Source organism: Bacillus rossius, chromosome 7 (assembly GCF_032445375.1).
Source record: "Bacillus rossius redtenbacheri isolate Brsri chromosome 7, Brsri_v3, whole genome shotgun sequence".
Taxonomy (NCBI): Eukaryota; Metazoa; Arthropoda; class Insecta; order Phasmatodea; family Bacillidae; genus Bacillus; species Bacillus rossius.
The window spans coordinates 34051760-34070450 of record NC_086335.1 but is presented as its reverse complement, the minus strand read 5'-3'; the positions used below and the strand labels follow the sequence as shown (position 1 = coordinate 34070450).

At 38.9% G+C, this 18691-nt stretch overlaps 1 protein-coding gene across 2 annotated transcripts in view; it reads right to left on the bottom strand.

Annotated features, from left to right (window-relative positions):
- The window catches only part of LOC134533807 (biorientation of chromosomes in cell division protein 1-like 1), a 33556-nt gene extending 22453 nt beyond the window's left edge, over positions 1-11103 (bottom strand). For both annotated transcript variants that reach the window (XM_063371482.1, XM_063371480.1), the window contains exons 1-4: positions 10808-11103; positions 7083-7207; positions 3675-3844; positions 175-2794 (exon numbers count right to left, since the gene is read on the bottom strand). In XM_063371482.1, the coding sequence (XP_063227552.1) occupies positions 175-2794; positions 3675-3844; positions 7083-7207; positions 10808-10936 (3044 nt within the window). In that variant the 5' untranslated portion in view covers positions 10937-11103. The remainder of the gene's footprint in view (positions 1-174; positions 2795-3674; positions 3845-7082; positions 7208-10807) is intronic.
- Between the last annotated feature and the right edge of the window lie 7588 nt (positions 11104-18691).

Below are 18691 nucleotides of genomic sequence, written 5' to 3'. Positions count from 1 at the left end.
GAGTGTTACAAGCAATAAAAAATCACTTAAATTACTGATAACTTTTTTTAAAAAAAAAAACATTAAATGCATGCACTAATGCAGTTACGTATGTCATTGTTTACTAAAATTTCAACATTTTCATAAGCTTGAGTGTAAAAACTAAGTAGTTAATGAAACCCTACTGAGTCTTACCTTGTAGAGTCACCTTTGCTATTCAGTTCTGCAGAGGAAGGTGCCTCGACTGATGGCTGTACAACTTCAACTTCAGTTTTATCTTGTTTAGGACTATTCTTAAATCCCTTGACATCATCACTCAACCTGACAACGTATCTTCTATTACGCAACATTTCTTGCAAAGAATTTTCCGGCTCCTGTGCCTCCACTTGTGTGCTATAAACTTGAATGTCCTGCAACGTTTTCACTACCTTAATCCCAAGTTCATCTGCCGTCTTAGCGAACTCATCGAAACACTGAGACACTGCACAGATAGTTATGTCATCCTCATTAGATTTTGTTGGCACCAAATCTTCATGACTAAGCTTTCTGAGAGCATTTATGTACTGCCTGTCTCTGTCATCAAAAATACTGTCATCACAAGACATAAAATACTGAACATCACTGTCTTCATCCTCATCTATAGCCTGCAGTATTCCATTCCGCTTACTGTCACAGTTTGGTAAGTCACTGGCCAGTGATGCACCCACTTCACTGCGTAGTGATTTTTCGATTTCCCCAAGTTTCTGTTTCTCTATTTGCTTTGGCGCTGTTATGGAAATTACTTCTTCTTCCTCCTCCTCCTCCTCCTCCTCTGCCAAGTCCACAACCATAATCTCCCTCGGACCTGAAGGAGGCAGCACAGTTCCTTCATGCAAGCGAGAGTTGTCATTCTCTCCTTCCTCGCTCTCTGCATCCTGCTGGAGGGGCCTCTTCTTGAACGGCAGAGACGATGGGGACGCCTCAGTGTCCTGGTTCTCTGCGATGGCGTCTGTGGCACTGCTGCTGGTGTCGCCAGTCTTGCCACCCTTCCGGGGCGACGAGGACTCCTGCCGGCTGGCCCTGCCCTGGCGCTGGGCCTGGCCACCGCCCGGCTGAGGGCCGGCGCCGCTGCTGTCGCGATCTGCCGACCGCCTGTCGTGATCCCGCCGGCTGCGGTGCGCGTGGTGGTCGTCCGGCACGCCCTTCGGCCTCTGCTTCCTCTTCTTGCTGCCATCCTCGCCTTCGCCGTTCTCCGACCCATCTTCGTTGCTTTGCTGCCTGGTTGAACCCTTCGATCCACTCTTCCTAACCTGTTTCTCACCATCACTTTCGCCATCCGTTGATGCTTGGTCATCATGTCTTTTACTAGTTTTCCTGTAGCTGTCCCTGCTTCGCGTATCGCTTTCACCATCTGTAGATTGCAAGTCATCGGGTGTTTTAATTTGACTTCGTCCTTTCTTACTTTTATCTTTACCCTTATGAATGCTGTCCCCATCAGTCAAGAGCTTGTCATCTCCACTAACTGTGTGATCCATGGAAGTTCTTCCTTTTTTATCTGAGTCTTTTCTTTCGGTTTCATCACTGTTGTACCTATGAGTCACAGAACTCTTCTCCTTACTGTCTTTTTTTTCACCATCCCTAGATTTCTGGTCACTGGAACTTTTAGATTTCTTCTCAGCAGACTTTGTGTGTTTGTCATCTTTATTGCTTTGACTTTTATCTTTACCATCTCTGCCATGTTTGGTGTCACTTTTATTACGATCCTTAGTTTTGTCATCATGTTTAGACTTACTTCTATCATCAGATTTTGATTTGTCTCTGTCAGAGTCTTTCTTTTTATCACCATCCTTGTCATGTTTCTTGTCACTGTCTTTATCTCGCCTACTTTCATGTTCTTTCTCTTTTCTACTACTTACTGAGTCCTTTTCCTTTTTACTTCCACCATCTTTATGTTCACTTTTGCTGTTCTCCATTTTCTTATCTTTTTTAACTTCAGGAACTTTATCCTTCTTCCCATCACTAACTTTCTCTTTCTTGCTTCCACTTTCTTTGTCTTTTCTGGGTTCACTTTTTGACCGAGATTTGCTCTCTTCATGTTTTGCTTTCTCCTTTTCAATTTTCTTCTCCTTTGAGTCATGTTTCGATCTATCGGAACTCTTGTACTTGTCTTTGCTGTCGCTTCTAGACTTGCTCGACTTTCCATCAGTCTTCTCTCTCTTTCTGGAATCCTTTTCTTTATCACTTTCCTTGTTTTTTTCATTCCTCACAATGTCCATACTGCTGTCACACTTCTCGTCCTTTGCCACAGCCAGCCTGTCCCCAGGGAGCACTGGCTCCTGTATCTCGAGAGCACTCATGTTGTGGGTCAAGACTTGCGCTGGACTGAGCACATTTTCCTCCACGGTAGAGCTCACTTTATCCGCCCCTGTCTCTGACTCACCCTTACAGCTCGTCTCCACCTCCATCTTCTCTACCCGGTCCAGTTGAGAAGTCTTGTCCGGCGTGGTGGCAGCTTGAGAAACGCTTTGCTGTGTGGGACTCAGCTGACCTTCGTCATGGCTGCTGAACCCGGACATACCTGATATGTGACTGCCGTTCGAGTTCTCGTCCAAAAGGGGCTCAAAAGCAGGTGACGTATCTTCTTCCACCTTCCTGTCCTTTGCAAAAGTTCCTCCATCTGAAAACTCCATTTCAACAGTTTCTTGGTGCTTCAGTGTTAGCTCACACGTATCACTCTCAGGGGACACAGATTTTAGGTCCTGGGGCAGCAAAGCTGACAGAGGCGACATCTTTGTTTCTGACTGTTTGCTCTCTTCATAAGATGGTGGATCATTCACTGGAACATAAGTGCAGACATTACACTGAGAACCCACTCACTGTTACAACTAATTCAAAAACATCATTAAACCAGTATAAAGAAAACAGACCATTTTTATTTTTGCAAAAATCACTTCACATCTCAACCTCTAACACAGCATCTTTCAAAATTCACTATAAATAACATGCACAGCACAGTATTCAAGAAAAAATATCTGATTTTGATCTAAAACAAAAATGTCAAAGTTATTTTTATAGTCAAACAAGCCAAAATTGTGAACCCCAGGTAAAACAGCAGGGATTTGAGATGTTTGAGATAGTGAAGGAGATTTGACCAGAATGAAGGATGGTGATGGATGTACTGCAAGAACCAACGCCAGACTTGCTTTAAGTTGTGGCCAACTCTCTGGGATCTGTATCAACTCCCAATTTTTTTAATGTGTAAGTATGTTCTGAAAAGTATGATATGAAAAAAATTATAAAATCTATAACAGTCCTGTTGAATACTTTTTATGATGAAATATTATATGTTTAAACAAATTTCTTTGAAATGTTTTTAAACTCACTTAAAAAAAATTGCATTTTCAAAATAACAATCAATTTTTTTGTTATTTTTTGTAAATAACTGATATTTCATTTACAATAAAAAAAATTTGAGTACAGAATTTATTTAATATATTTTTTTTCATGTTGGCTTCGAAATTCCTTCTATGTGTGAAAAGTTAAAAGTTATCCCTTTTAAATTCTATGTCCAGCCAGGTTCTTCATCTTGAGTTTCACGTTCTCCATATTAAGTATCACGTTCCAATCATTTGTTGAGTTTGGCTCGCATCACACAATTCAAGGGATTCTGTAAAGGATCAGAACAGGAATTAAAAATGGTAAACCCGACCACTCACTTTGAGACTTGAACATGCTGGTGTTGGTGACGGGCTTGGTCTGCCTCGGCCGCTCCAAGCCCAGGAAGCTGTACACCACTTCCTCCACGTGCGGCAGGAACACCGTCCTGATCTTGGGGTTCACCACCTGGTCCACGATCCTCTCCACGCCAATCTCCAGGAATCCGGACCTGCGCGCAGGCCAGTCGAGTGCACGGTAGCACGCAACCCAAAAACTCTTTAGCTAACGCAAAAACAATTTTTCTTCTTTTCCAGCTCATGTATTTTACTGCGCCGAACGCAAGGCCGTCGAGAAAAGGGTGGGTAGGGAGGGCCTATTTCTCGGAGGCCCGAGCAATACGGGGAGCCCAATTCAGTTTCAAAATATTAATTACACGCATGTGTTTACCCTAATAAGAGGGGGGGGGGGAAAAACTAAAAGTTTATTGCTAATAAGAACCATTGAAAACCTTATAAGACATGGAATATACATGCAGGTCAACCCTCAGTTTCTCTCGACGGCCTTGGCAGTATTTCTGCCCATGCATGTGATTTAAAACTGCACAATTTATAGCTCAAAGACCAACCTTTTGGTGGTTAAGTCCAAATCAGTTTACTTAAAATTTATAAATGAATTGAAATTTTTTTTCGGTCCTTTGCAAAGAAATTAAATACCGTAGAGCCTCTCATATCCGACCATGACGGGACCGGGTCATGGTCGGAACGGCCAAAAGGTTGGATATCCGTAGGAGCAAAAAAACGTCTTTCCCAGCTATACATTATGTACAGTAATACAACTTTATTTGTAAAAATGTTGCTGTATACATTTAAAACATTTACTTTTGTTAAATTATAAATGAGAAGATGAATACAATGTAAGCATACCTTATTTAAAGAATTCAGTAATGGATTTTTGTTTCAGTTTTGCCAATCTTGATTTTGCGGAAGTGTCACTCCACTTTTTTTGCCCACGATACATTACGTTACGTTAAAAAACATAGAACAGTACAAGATTGTAGTACGAGCACATTCTAAACCAACATTCACGGCTGAACTGACAGTTTGCGACATGAAAACATGTAGTTGCGTCAATTTTTCAAGTCTGAACAGGCTCGCCAACCACGGAGACTAGGTCGGATATCCGGAGGAGTCGGTTGTGGGAAGGTCGGATATGAGGGGTTCTACTGTACCTAAAAAGCACTTAGACAATGTGGGTGTCTATAAAATAACTGTTAAACCATGCTGTACAAGAATTAAAATGAGTAGTGTAGTAAATTTACGGAGAGCATTCCACATATTTATTTCACCTAAGGCAATTAATCTATTGGAAGAGAAATACATTCTATTTATATAATGTAAGTTTCCAGACACCAGAATCTGTTTGGAAAATTTATGGTTTTGCTAAACTGGTTAACTGATTATTCTTAGAATTGCTAATGAAGAACTCACCATTTTCTACACTTTCAAATATTCGTAATCACAAACAACATGTATCACAAAACAGAGCATTTGGTATTTAAAAGTAGAAAACACAGTTGTTAAAGAACACCACCAAAACCTACACACTAGTTCCTACTTGCAGCAAAATCACTTTGAAACCACAAAATTAAGAGTTTGACTGAAACTAGCAAACCTAAAGGTGATTGCATTCATCATACATAATTCTCATACAATACAAAAGCATATAATAACCCATTTTACATTGAACAAGTTAAAATATCAATATCATAATATGTATATGAGAAAAATGCACATACAGGATATCAAAACGTCAAAAAAAAACATTTTTGTGACCCCAACCAAAAAATCCATGTTTGTGAATTTTATAACTTTTTCAAGACTTTAGTAACCATTTATGTGTTTTGTAACTCGTGTCACCAATATTACATACAGAATTGACTACATATTGTTTTGTAACTCGTGTGACCAATATTACATACAGAATTGACTACATATTGTTTTGTGCACAATTTACAGTTTGCATTGTTACCATTTCCTTCCAAGACTACAAAAAACCAAAACAACCAAACTTTAAAGCAATACATTATTGACTAAGGTCAGGCTAGAGACTGTAGATATTTGATTATGCTTCAAATTAATACACAGGGGTTTGAATCCCTTACATTCAATTAATGGTAGTAAAAAATCAGAAATTGATTATAGATTATTACCAGCATACAAATTTATGACTGAAATAAATTCATGGTGGTTTTAAGACATTAAGATACAACATAGAACGAATAATTAGTAATAAGTGATACTGTTGTTTACTAAGATATTGTCAATTTAATAATAATAATATTGATTTCCTTTTTTTTAAACACTTTTTCACTAAATTAAACATGAAAATTTAGCACTCACAAAAGCATGCTTGAGTGTGAGTGCATCTAGTCACTTTAAATCTACGTGCGGTATTTTGATTAATGTAAAAACTTTAAAAAATGTAACAATTGACAAATAATAAATAAAAATTTCTTAAGAAATGTTACATTAGTTTTTATAAAGTTTAAAGTTAAAAAGAGGAATTAATTTAAATTCAAAATTCAAGTTAAATTACAACATTGTTTCAGGATAAACATTTCCCCCCCTTTTTTTTTTTTTAAAAAAAAAAGAAACAGTTTCTTGAAGACATATTATCAAATATCTGGGTGCTCCCCGAATTCCTTCCTGGGAATTCTGAAACAACAATCCTGGATACCCGACGAGCTCAAATAAACGACAACCTCATATCCAAAACTGCCTTGAAAGGAAGGAAAGAATGAAGAAATGAATAGTTGAATGAATTACAGTTACTGCTCATCAACATTTAGGTCATTGGATGTGGACAAGGGGTCAAACTGCAAGTCGGAGCAGCAGTGGATAATGGGAGCGGCTCAAGAAAACCCATCAGCTCACAGAAGCATCCCACACATTTCCCAGACCGTGAACATAAGACCAAGAGGTAAAAATACAATTTTACATCACACTCTCACGCAGAGGTGCAAGGTGATTAAACCCGAGAGTTTACTGACAACCCAAAACTACTTGGGTTCTGCCTACAACTTGAGACAAACATAGGGTTGTTTAACCATCAAGCCTCTCAAGCAATGATAATTGACAACTGTACATACTAACTGCTACATCTACCCTGTCTTCCACATTCAGAAAGTCTTTGTATCATTCTTGAAAATAAAGTTGTGTATGGAAATACCTGGTTACTGACTGCATGAATAAGGGAACACAATTAATAACAAACACTAAATAATTTCAAAAAGAAATAATGTATGTAGGCCTATAACATCACAATGTCAGAAAAAGAAGCACATTTTTACTTTTACAAGAATATAAGATATGGAGATTTAAAGAACCTAGAATTTTTTTTTTGAACATTACCAGTCATGCAGTAATTAGCTAAAGGATTTACAGCTCAATATTATTGAAAACACTCACTCATTGATATGTTTACGGAGGTTTTCTCTCAGCTGATTTTTGCTGAGATCTGGCTTCCATTCTACGCCAGCCAAGAAAGTGGATACGGATGCCTCCACTCTCTGATGAAGATTCTGGTAGGCTGGCTGAAATCACACATATGATTTAATGCAACCACTAGGAACACAAAAGTTCACATAATGCATAATTGGTAATAGCAAATTAGATACAAGGCTAATTGCTATTTTCTTTAAACATTTCAAACTCAAAACCATGCTTCAATAATGCACCATAAAGAGAAAGTGTATAATTTTAACCAATTATATAAATGCACATTTAAAATAACTTAATATGTTGAACCAAAAAAAAAAAAAAATTGTGCTTGGCACATGCTATTGTCAGTTGAATGACCAATATTGTACGTAGACTCACTTTACTCTAAACCAGTCATTGTGGTGACTGTCGACACAAATTCGGTGGTCACTGACTCTGTATAGACTTTTTGTCAGCGGTTCCCAATTTTTTTCGGCCAATGAACCCTATGATTGACTTTTCTTTTGGTGGAACCCCAACTCCTTCACAGAAAGTTATTTGATATTTGACAATAATTGTGTTAGAATTTAAAAAATTCCAAAATGCATTTATTTGCTCCCTGACCTGTTTTCCAATCATTCTGGAAGATGCTAAAAATATAAATCTAGGATTGTCTGATCACATGGTACAAACTATCTCATTACACTTTAAAATTGAAATTTATGTATTACAAAATTAGTTATAGCACCAATAACAATGCAAATGGGAAAATAAAAAAAAACTAACAGACAAAATCTTTATAGACATAAAAGGAAAAACTGTAAATAACTATCAAGCTGCTAACTTAATAAATAATGTTGGTAATACTCAAATATAGGGGATTTTTATAAAAGAAAGAAAAAAATCGGAAAACATGGTTTTCACACACTACACATGTCCCTTAATTTACCCTGAGGGATGGTTTCTTAATTCCTATTGGTTCGTGAAAAATACCAGTTTCAAGGTTACAGTACAATACCCATGTTTTCACACTGTCGCCGCCATTCATTGTTTACCTGCTATTGTGTGTATCTCTTTTTTGTTTAGCACAACTGTGGTCAACTATGAAGAATTAAAAATACACTAATTTTTCCATTTCATATATTGAAATTTATACCTAGATCCTGAAGGTTTCATACTGATGCCATGATCCTGAATGGCTTGATCCTGCAGTACATGATGCTTGCAGTTTTAATTCAGTGCGTTTGAAGATACTGTACTTACAAAAATAATTGTCATATAATAGTGAATTATAATTATAAGTCAAATAAAAATGATTTTTTTTTTTAACCTACAATCATAATTCTTTATTTCGCAATTTCTTTTATGTGCAGGATCCTCCGACAAGCCAACAGGATTATGTCATCTGATTTTTCGACGTACTGAATTAAAACAGCAAGCATCATGTACCACAGGATCAAGCCAACAGTAACAAACCAACAGGATCATGAAATCAAGATCAAGCTTTCAGGATACAGGAATAAACTGGGATACATTAAACACCAGCCATGCCAAACACAAAATATATGATGCCTGTAATCAAAGAATTCCTTGGAAATATTGCAAAATACAATGTGTCAGCTACTTCAGTGCACAGTACGCATTCCTCACAGAAAATGAACGACGTTAACAATTCTATTCAAATGTTTGCCTCCCATTAGACTCATCTATTACGTGACTCATGTACTTTAAATGCAATGTAACAAAACAAACACTTTGTAATATAACTACTTATTCCAATTAAACAACAAACATGAAATAAAAGCATTAAAAATTCCTTACAATTGCAATACAGTTGATATTTTAACAAATTTCATTATTACAACAGCTACCTTGACTAAAAGTCTCCAAAAAAATTTTTTAAAAAACCCATACGGGTAAACAATGAATGTCAGCGACTGCATGAACATGCAAGTATACAGAGGTGGGTACAAAGGGCAGAGAGATCACGGATGAAAGCTCCAGAGGAACTGGAGGTAAATATGTAGTTGAGCGGTATTTGCGAGAAAAAATGTTAAAAATCTGAAAGTACTTTTATTATATGCTCTTTAAATTCCTCTTTTCATTAAAGCCGGCGGAGATAAGAAATTCCAAATACTTTAGGAGATATCGCCGTTCTTAATTTTGCTATAGGTGTGTGTAATCATTCGACCACCCCCATTTTTGTTATTTTGCCGTGTGTTCGTGAATGCCTAATTAATTTAAATGGTCGATTAGGTGAGGTCAGTTACATTATAAATACTTTGAAACTAAGGTGACATTAAAAATAATGTGAATTAATTTTAATTATTCTTTAGTTTTAAATTATTTATAATGTAACTGACCTGACCTAACCAACCGGGACAAAGGATGGACAGTAGGAACTCACATAATTTTTTTTAATTATTACTTGCGGAACAATATTCAAATAACAAAGAAAACATCAAAATTTGAAACGTTAAAAAGTCACCAAAGTTAGAGGCTACAATTCCTTTGGCAATAGTAGAAAATGATGTAGTGGTTCACCTACATCGCGAAAAATAAAAAAAAATTCATACTCGTAAACAAGAAACAATGGTAAAAGCCGCATGAATGCACAGGTATTGTGATGAAATTTAAAAAATTTGATATCTCCTAAAGTATTTGGAATTTCTTATCTCCGCCAGGTTAAATGAAAAGAGGAAGTTAAAGAGCATAGAATAAAGGTATTTTCGGAATTTTTAAATTTTATTTAACAAATCTCGCCCAACTATGAAAATTAAAAAATGTGATATCTCCTAAAGTATTTGGAATTTCTTGTCTCCGCCGGCTTTAATGAAAAGAGGAATTTAAAGAGCATATAATAAAAGTCTTTTCAGATTTTTAACATTTTTTTTCGCAAATACAGTTTAACTACATATTTACCAAACTGGAGGGGAACAGAAAGGGGTAGGAACGCTATTCTCGACAGGACAGGAAGGGAGTGGAATGGGTTGGATGAAGAGATGGTAAGATTGAAAGATGCAAAGGATCTGAGGAGCATGCTAAGGGGAGGAGGGAAGTGAGTGAAGATATAGGGCTCCTTCCCACTAGGTGAAAGCCCAATTGTAAGCCTAATAGTCAATTCAATTCAATTATGCTAAACTACTTGGAGTAATGCAATGCTTTTTTTTAATACAAGATGTTTATGAACAGTTGGTTAGAAATTACATGTACTATAACTAAGCCAAACCAATAGTCCACTCAAATTTTAAAGTGTTTTTAATGTTCCTAGCCTAACCAACCATTAACACAATTTCACACTACATTTTTATGTGATAACCAACTTAACCGACCATTCTCAAAAATTATACACCTCATGTAATATACATAACCTATCGAACAAACCGTCAAAACAGTAAACTACTGTAAATATAGTAACGTACCCTTAAAAAATATTAAAACCTCTCAAAAAGTATGAAAATAATATTTTGGAATTTATAAAATTTATATTATACAAACGAAACACTGCACTAAAATAACACACACATAAAGCCCAAATACAACAGGCGATGTTGCTTGTAGGTGATGTACTGTGCTGCTAAGATGCCTGGACTTGAAACAATGACAATGAACCTGTATACTCTCTAAATAAGTATATATAAATATTGTATTGAATTATTCAAAACAGTTTACTGCAAAGTATTTAATAAAAATAATATAAATGCATAATTTACCTTTGTATCCACATCGGCCATGCATTCTTTTCGGAACTGATCAAAAATGCCTTGAGACTTCAGTTGATATACTATTTTATCTATTAACCTCGGATCACCTGGAGGATAATTAGTCTCTGATGCATCCATTGTAGGAATACCCACAAAGATAAATAGCTACTACTCAAAAGTCCTTTATGTTTATTTACATACAAACTAAACAATGTCTCACGAAACCAGTCCCATAAAAAACTCCATATAAACAATATAATAAAATTTTTATTTCACAGTCACCTGGCCTTCAATGTATCAAAAAGCCATAATAATTAATCATCTATTATGGCAGGGTAACAGACTGTTTAGGATTCCATGCATTATATTTTGAATAGGATATGCAAATCCTAATACATTTCGTAGGATATCTGAAAAAAATCAAAGGTATTTAAATCTAATATATTTGAATTTTCACTTTTGTGTCTTTTATATGTCATTACATTTAATTTTTTTTATGTCTCATGATTCTTGAACACTTACTATAGTAATTAGGTATCTAAGGGCGCGGTTACACGGGAGTCTGAACTACTTCAGGTGAACATGTTCAGCTGTTGAGTGCGGTTACACACAGTCTGAACATGTTTCGTTCGAGGCCATTTCTCATTTAACTTAAACAGGTTGGCAAAGTAGTTCAGATCGACATATCTTCTACATTAGCCTCTGATTGGCTGGTTAGAATATAAACAGTCTTTTGCAGAAATTCTAGATGGAAAGTGTTTCTGGCACAAGTTCGAGTAATATTTTACCGAATGCAACAAAAAAACCAACAGATAATTATACATATTTTTTAATTTATCCTGACCTTAATTTTCTTAAAACTGAGATAGGTACTCTCGCTCAAAAAATAATAAAAAATAAGTTTACAAATTTTACTGTGCATGTTTGAATTCCCGATTCGTAAAAAAATATTGAGCAATATGTAAACACATTTCATTTCTGCTGATAATGCTGTATAAACAAGTGAGAAAATCCCGCGTTTTCTGGATGCAATTAAAAAATAGAGATCAACAACACAGTCATTCGTTGACAGTAGACAATCGGTTTTAGAGCTAAACACACTTTTCAGCAACTACCGTGTAACCGCACACTTTCGCGTTTGTAAACGTGTTTACTTAAACATGTTCACCTGAAGTAGTTCAGGGTCCCGTGTAACCGCGCCCTGAAACCCCTCAAGAATTGTCGGAACTCTTCTACCACCTCCTTTGCCGGTAAAATCGAAAATCCTCTAGAAATTAAAGAATTTGTATATTTTTCGGTACTTCTATTTGTAGAAAATGGGTCCTTCATTGGGTTCTGAAATACTTTAAATTCCTGTGAATAGTTGGCGAAGTTAGGTTAGCTATATTATAATTTTCTAAAATTGTGTGAATTGAAGTTCTGGGTAGCTACATTTAAAGCAAGCATTACATTGTTCACATCGTTCGGTATATTATATTGTTTATAATCAAATAAAAATATGCAACATGAAACTTTAGGTAGCCCTTCCGCAAAGTCAAAGTTTATAGTTCTATGGAATTTAATTTATTCCTAAAGGAGAAAAAAATTATTTATATACACTCATGTGCGTAGGATTAAAACAATTCCAAATTACTGAATTTAAAAATTTCCGCTAGATGTCATTCCTACCTTTAAATTTTTTGCGTTCGTAGTAAATAGTTTGTAAATGTGCCGTCGCCCGGGTTCTCGTGTTCGAGACTCGGCGGGGTTCCTAGCGGAAACCTGTTTTCTTGAGAAGAGACGTGTCCGGGAGGGCGCCAGGCTAACTCGGTGGTTAGCCACGAGGTGGGTCGTGAGGTACGAAGGCCCCTGAGTGGCCCACTAGGAACGGTGGCGGTGGTGATGATGGTAGGGGTCCCTAATGCCTGCTGTACCACTGGCCCTTCACAGCATAGGATGCTGATCCCTAACTGGATTGGTGAGGTTCAGAAATAACGTACACGGTTTTGCACTGTAGTTTACACGTCGCGCACGGAGTGTGCGGAGTGGACTGTGCTGTTACTATTTTCAGAATGCACAGAAAGTTATGACTTATTTTTAATGATACTATTATTTATAAAAACTTATTATATTAACTGTTATTATTATTATGAAATTTTATTATTTAATTTGTATATTGTTCGCCCGCAAAAGTTATTAAATATATATTCCTATTAATTAGGTATATCTATGTAGTGGGGAAGACATATATGGACCGGCAATTAGATATACCCCTCTAAGGACCAATTGAACAAAACGTATAAACTGTGTTATTATACGTGTCATATACGAAGGATGTGGCATTGTTGGAAATTCTGTTTTTAAATTTAATTCAGTTTTGTGTTTGCAACTTTGTTAATACCTTTTGTTTACAAGATGTGATTTTGTAAATTTCGTTAACAGCATTCCGCCCCGGCCAATCAGAGGCCATGTTTCAAGTAGAAGGCGTCTGGAACGTTTCTATTTGAGAGAGAGTTATGTAAGAGATGGCGTCCCAGTGAGATGCAAGGGCGCGGAGTCTGTCAAAAATTCAAAAGAAAAAAAGATATTAGCTATTTCAGACCAGTGGCGTAGCCAGGGGGGGGTTTTAGGGGTTCAAACCCCCCCCTTAGCACCAAACCTTTAATTAATTTCTTATTCATCACTCAAACAAATTTCATATTCAAATTAATAAAATTTTTACCATTACAATATTTAAATTTAAGTACCGAAAACTGCTAAAATAGCACTATTTTACACCTTAAAATCCAAATTTCCCCGGGGGAGGACCCCCGGACCCCCCGCTTCAATACGGTGGAGATGGGGGGGGGGGGCATGCTTCTTAACACCCCCCATACACAAATCCTGGCTACGCCACTGTTTCAGACCATCCGCAACAAAGGATGAGTTTTTTTCGTCGTGTTGTTAAATGTTTACTAGTTTGTTAGGGCATATTCTGACGAATATGTACCCAGGAGTGATTAGTTTATGTAAGTAAAAACCCTCCATACCATGTGAAACAGCGCCATACTAAAGTTGTTATAGCGACGTACTAATTGAAAGAACATTGAGTTTAAATTATATTATCAACATTTTAAAAGACTTTAAATAACCAAAAACAGTAAAGATTATTGTAATTGTAAACTATCTAATTTATCAATTTTAACCCAGAGGTGAAACGAGAGAGATAGTCTTGTGTTCTACCGATCGTAAAACTGAGCTAAAGCCTAGGTACACGAACTCTACAACGAACTGAAATTGTTATTTAAATACTTGATTTTGTGGATTGCTAACTCGTTGATCACGCAAAAGTGCAACATAATATTACGTATTTTTGAATGGACCTAAATGAACTGTTGTATCGTAATCATGTGTGCGACGTAAATATCCAGATGAATAACGAACATGATAGTCATTCCACAACCCAGTTCAGTAATTTATTGATAATAAATTTTATTTAATTATTTTATTTAAAATTTTTGCAATTAATAAAGTTTCAAAGTATGTTAATTTTCCTTACCAATTTACCGAGATATGAATGAACCTGTCATATTAACCTATGTTTTGTGTTGTGTCTAATTCTCATTTGTGTTAAGTGGGTTAGGCCCTTGTGCAGCATTAGGCGCCGATGTAATAAATTGCCACACATGTAATTAAATATTACACATAATTACCAGAACCTGAATAATATCTGTGTTGTTTGACCTACCCTTATACACTATTACAAATTATATATGTATATAGATATCAATATCGGCAGAAAGTAATAGTAACCAACAGTCAAACCTATCTAGCATAATAATATTAGAAAGTAGCTGGGTGGGGAAAAGCACAGCACAGGACGTTTAATTACGCTGGCAAATTACACTTGCAAATACAGTCACACGATTTCCCTACATAAAGTACACTATCATTATACACTGGGCGCTCTGACGCACCATCACTAAAATTACGTCCTCACGCCAGTCGAGGTTGAGGGAGAGAGTTTGATTGGAGTCGGCCAATCCCGTGACTTGTGAACGGCGACGCGCGGGCCCACCTGTGTGGACCGCGGCTCACTATTAAATGACGTCGTACCGACCATGGCCGTTAAGCCCGTGCTCCGCACCGCCGGTACCGTATCCCGTTTTCGGAGCGCGCCCCTTGCCCAGCCGGATTAAGTCAGGCGAGCGCCTCGGGCGTGACCCCAATAGACATAATGAAATTTAAAGGTACGGAACCCCGGAGGCTCGAACCCATAATTCAATTAAGGGAAAAGCCATTAGTACGAAATTACTAATTACCCGACATGTAATAAGTGCGTCGTAGCCACTCCGGGGGAGTACACCACGCACGGAGCAGACAACAAACCTCATTAACAGTCACCGCGGCCACTGGCCTTAATTAAAATGCCCGTGACTATGATCAAGTCAGAATAGGAGAAATCCCTCTAAAATAATTCGCAGTGGGACAATAGGTTAGTAAATTTACAGTCGCCAACTTGATGTCACAATTTAAATAATTAAATACATTAACACCATTGTTAAGCCTTAAGCACCCAATTACCAGGTGCTACATTTTAATTGGGCACCTGAACATGTTTTAACTGGTAATAGAGTAAATTCAATTAATATAAGTTTTTTGATGCCGACTCACAAAGAAGAGAAAGATTCTCTTCCTTGCAAGGCGGCCATGTTCGGCAGTCTCCAACCACTCCGCGCCGGGAACAGACGTGTGTCCGTGGGCAGCATCCAAGTTTCTTTCATTGATTATTTTTATTCTGTACTAAATCTTTAAATTTAAAACCTTTTGTTAATTCACTGCTGCCCACGTCGACTCGGCGCGTATTTTGCGGAACCGGGCCTATCCCGACCGTCTTCAGTGTGATACCGCGCTACCTATCGTATCACAGAACGTACGGTACTGGCCGACTCCAGCGAAAGTGTTTTTACTTAAGGACGCCGTGCATATGCCTGCCGGCTGCACACACGTAAGTGTTTCGCCGAATTTAGGAGCCCGCTCATAGAGCCCCCCCTGCACCCATTAACTTTCGGCGCTGGCCGTCTCCAGCGAGCATCGACCCACGCCCCGCGAGACAGCCGCGGTAACCATAAGTGTCGCGTAGTGTTATGTTTTTTTTTTTGTGTTAATTGTGTAACGGCTAGACGTCGCCAAGTGTTGGTGAGAGTGTTTTGTAGCGGGACTAAATTAAAGGTAATTCTCACCAACTCGTGTACACTAATTTTCCGTAGTCTCCCGTCCTCCACACAGCCGAGCTGCCTTCACAGTAAAGGGAGAGCCATTCAGGGTAGAGTCAAGCCGTGTACCTGGCGGGGCACGCGGGGGCAGAGTACCCACGACCCAACACCAACAGCCTAGCAGCCCGCTAGCCTGGCGCCCCTCCGGACAACAAGAGCATCGCGACGCCCGTAGCGTCCATCAGGTACCCCCCGGGCCTTTCACAGAGGTCGGGTGACGGCATAAATTAAGTAAAGTCTTCGATTAGATGTAGCCAGTGCCTGTGCACTCGGCAGTTAATTGAAAGTCTGGTGTGGCGGGAGTCGGCCCGTGCCGCACTGCCCCGCGTAATGCGTTGTGCGGGGCGTGTTATGTTTACGCGGCTGGGATAGGCCCTACACCGGAAAAGGACCGGGCGCACACGGGGAGTATTTAAAAAAGGTTTCGAAGTTTGACTATAGTTAGCAGATGGAAGTTCAGTGAAGACCAAGGATGATGTCTCCCCGTGGGACGTGCGTCCATTCTGGTCCGCGAGTCGCGCTGTACTGGCGTATGGCCCTGGCGCGAGGGGAGGGGTGAGCATCCTGTCGCGCCAGAGTTTCTAAAGTTCCGTTATTAGTAAAAAATTATATTAGTAACAAAATGTAAGTGGCTCTAAGTTCACACAGTAAAACTTAGTAATTAACTCAATATAGATATATGTTTTGGAAGTTAGATGTAACATGTTTATATAAAATAAGTTTGAATTATCAGAGTCACACTGGAGACTGTTCGTCGCTTGATGACTGATCCAGTGGCGAATGATAAATGCTAATTTGGGGCGGTTTTAATTAAGTCACATATTACACTATTGAAATCAGGCTGAAGGCCGCAAGGGGAGCACTCACAGCTGTTTTATTAAAAAACTACACGTGAGTGACCCGGGCACTCCTACGTCGCACTTGTGTTGCACGGTGTTGTTAATTTAAAGTGGCACGTTCTTTAAAGTGTATTGAATTCACCGTGTACGTGACTCGGTTTGTCTTGCCGACTAAGTTAAGGGCGTTGATAATACCTAAGTTCCGCGGCACTAGTCTGACTTGGGTGGGCCATGGCTAGGGGCGCGTTCCGTTAGCGGGGTCGGATCCTGGCGGTTGCAGGTCGGGCTTTAGGGTGGCCTTCAGTCGGACGACGTCAAATGTACTATATTTTATCGTGTAAAGATATTACATTTGTTTCAGTGATTGGCTATTTCAAACAGATTCTTAAATATTAACGAAAGTTATATTTGTAATCTTGCATGAAAGATAGGGGAATTTTTGCTGTGAAGAAATTTTATACATATTTGCTAATTGTGTTTTTTGATAAGTATGCCGTCACCCAACCTCGGTGAAAGGCCCGGGGGTACCTGACGGGCGCTACGGGCGTCGCGATGCTGTTGTTGACCGGAGGGGCGCCAGGCTAGCGGGCTGCTAGGCCGTTGATGTCGGGTCGTGGGTACTCTGCCCCCGCATGCCCCGCCAGTACACGGCTTGAAATCTAACCTAAATGGTTTTCCCTTGGCTGTAAAGGCCACTCGGCCATGTGGAGGACGGAAGACTACGGAAATGATTATAACACAAGTTGGTGGGAATTACGTTTAATTTAAGAGCTTCACCGAGGGTCCACGTGGGTACATGGTAGGCTCTACACATTCGCTCCGCGGTTTAGTCCCGCTACAAAAACTCTCACCAACAATTGGCAATGTCTAGCAGTTACACAGTTACACTTACAAAACGATCAAAAAACAAAAAAAAACACAACACTACGTGACACTGAAATTATTACCGCAGCAGTCTCGCGGGACGTGGGTCGATGCGCGCTGTAGACGGCCAGCGCCGAAAGTTTACGAGTGCAGAGGGGCTCGATGAGCGGCTCCTAAGTTCGGAGAAACACTTACGTGAGTGCAGCCGGCAGGCATATGCATGGCGTCCTTAATTAAAATACTCTCGCTGGAGTCGGCCAGTACCGTAAGTTCCGTGATCCGATACGCAGCGCGGTATCACAATGAAGACGGTCGGGATAGGCCCGGTACTGCAAAATACGCGCCGAGTCGACGTGGGCAGCGGTGAATTAATAAAAGGATTTATTTATGAAGGTATAGTGCAGAATAAAAATAATCAGTGAAACTAACTTGAATGCTGCCCATGGACACACGTCTGTTCCCGGCGCGGAGTGCTTGGAGACTGCCGAAAGATGGCCGCTTCACAAGGGAGGCAACTTTCACCTCCTTTGTGAGTCGGCGCCAAAAACTTATAATAACCTAATTTGTTATATTATGAGTAAAAAACATGTTCCAGGTGCTTGATTAAAACTTTGCACCTGGTAGATATTTTCCTAAGTCTTAACAGTTGTTATAAATCATTTAATAATTTAAAAAGAAGCACCAAGTTGGCGACTGTAATTTAACTATAAATGGTCTCAACGTGCACTGTTTGGGTTTGAATTCCCTTAGTTTGGCCAGACTACAATCACAGGCCAATTAATCAAGACCAGTAGCCGCTGTGGCTAGTAACGGGGTTTGTTTTCTGTTCCGTGCGTGCGCAGCACGCACGGAGTCTCTTCGACTCACTTGCTCACTGCTTGTGATTAATTAACTTTGTCTTAATGCCTCGTTTGGGAATTGTTTTCCGTAGTCGAGCGCCCGGGGTTTCGTGTCCT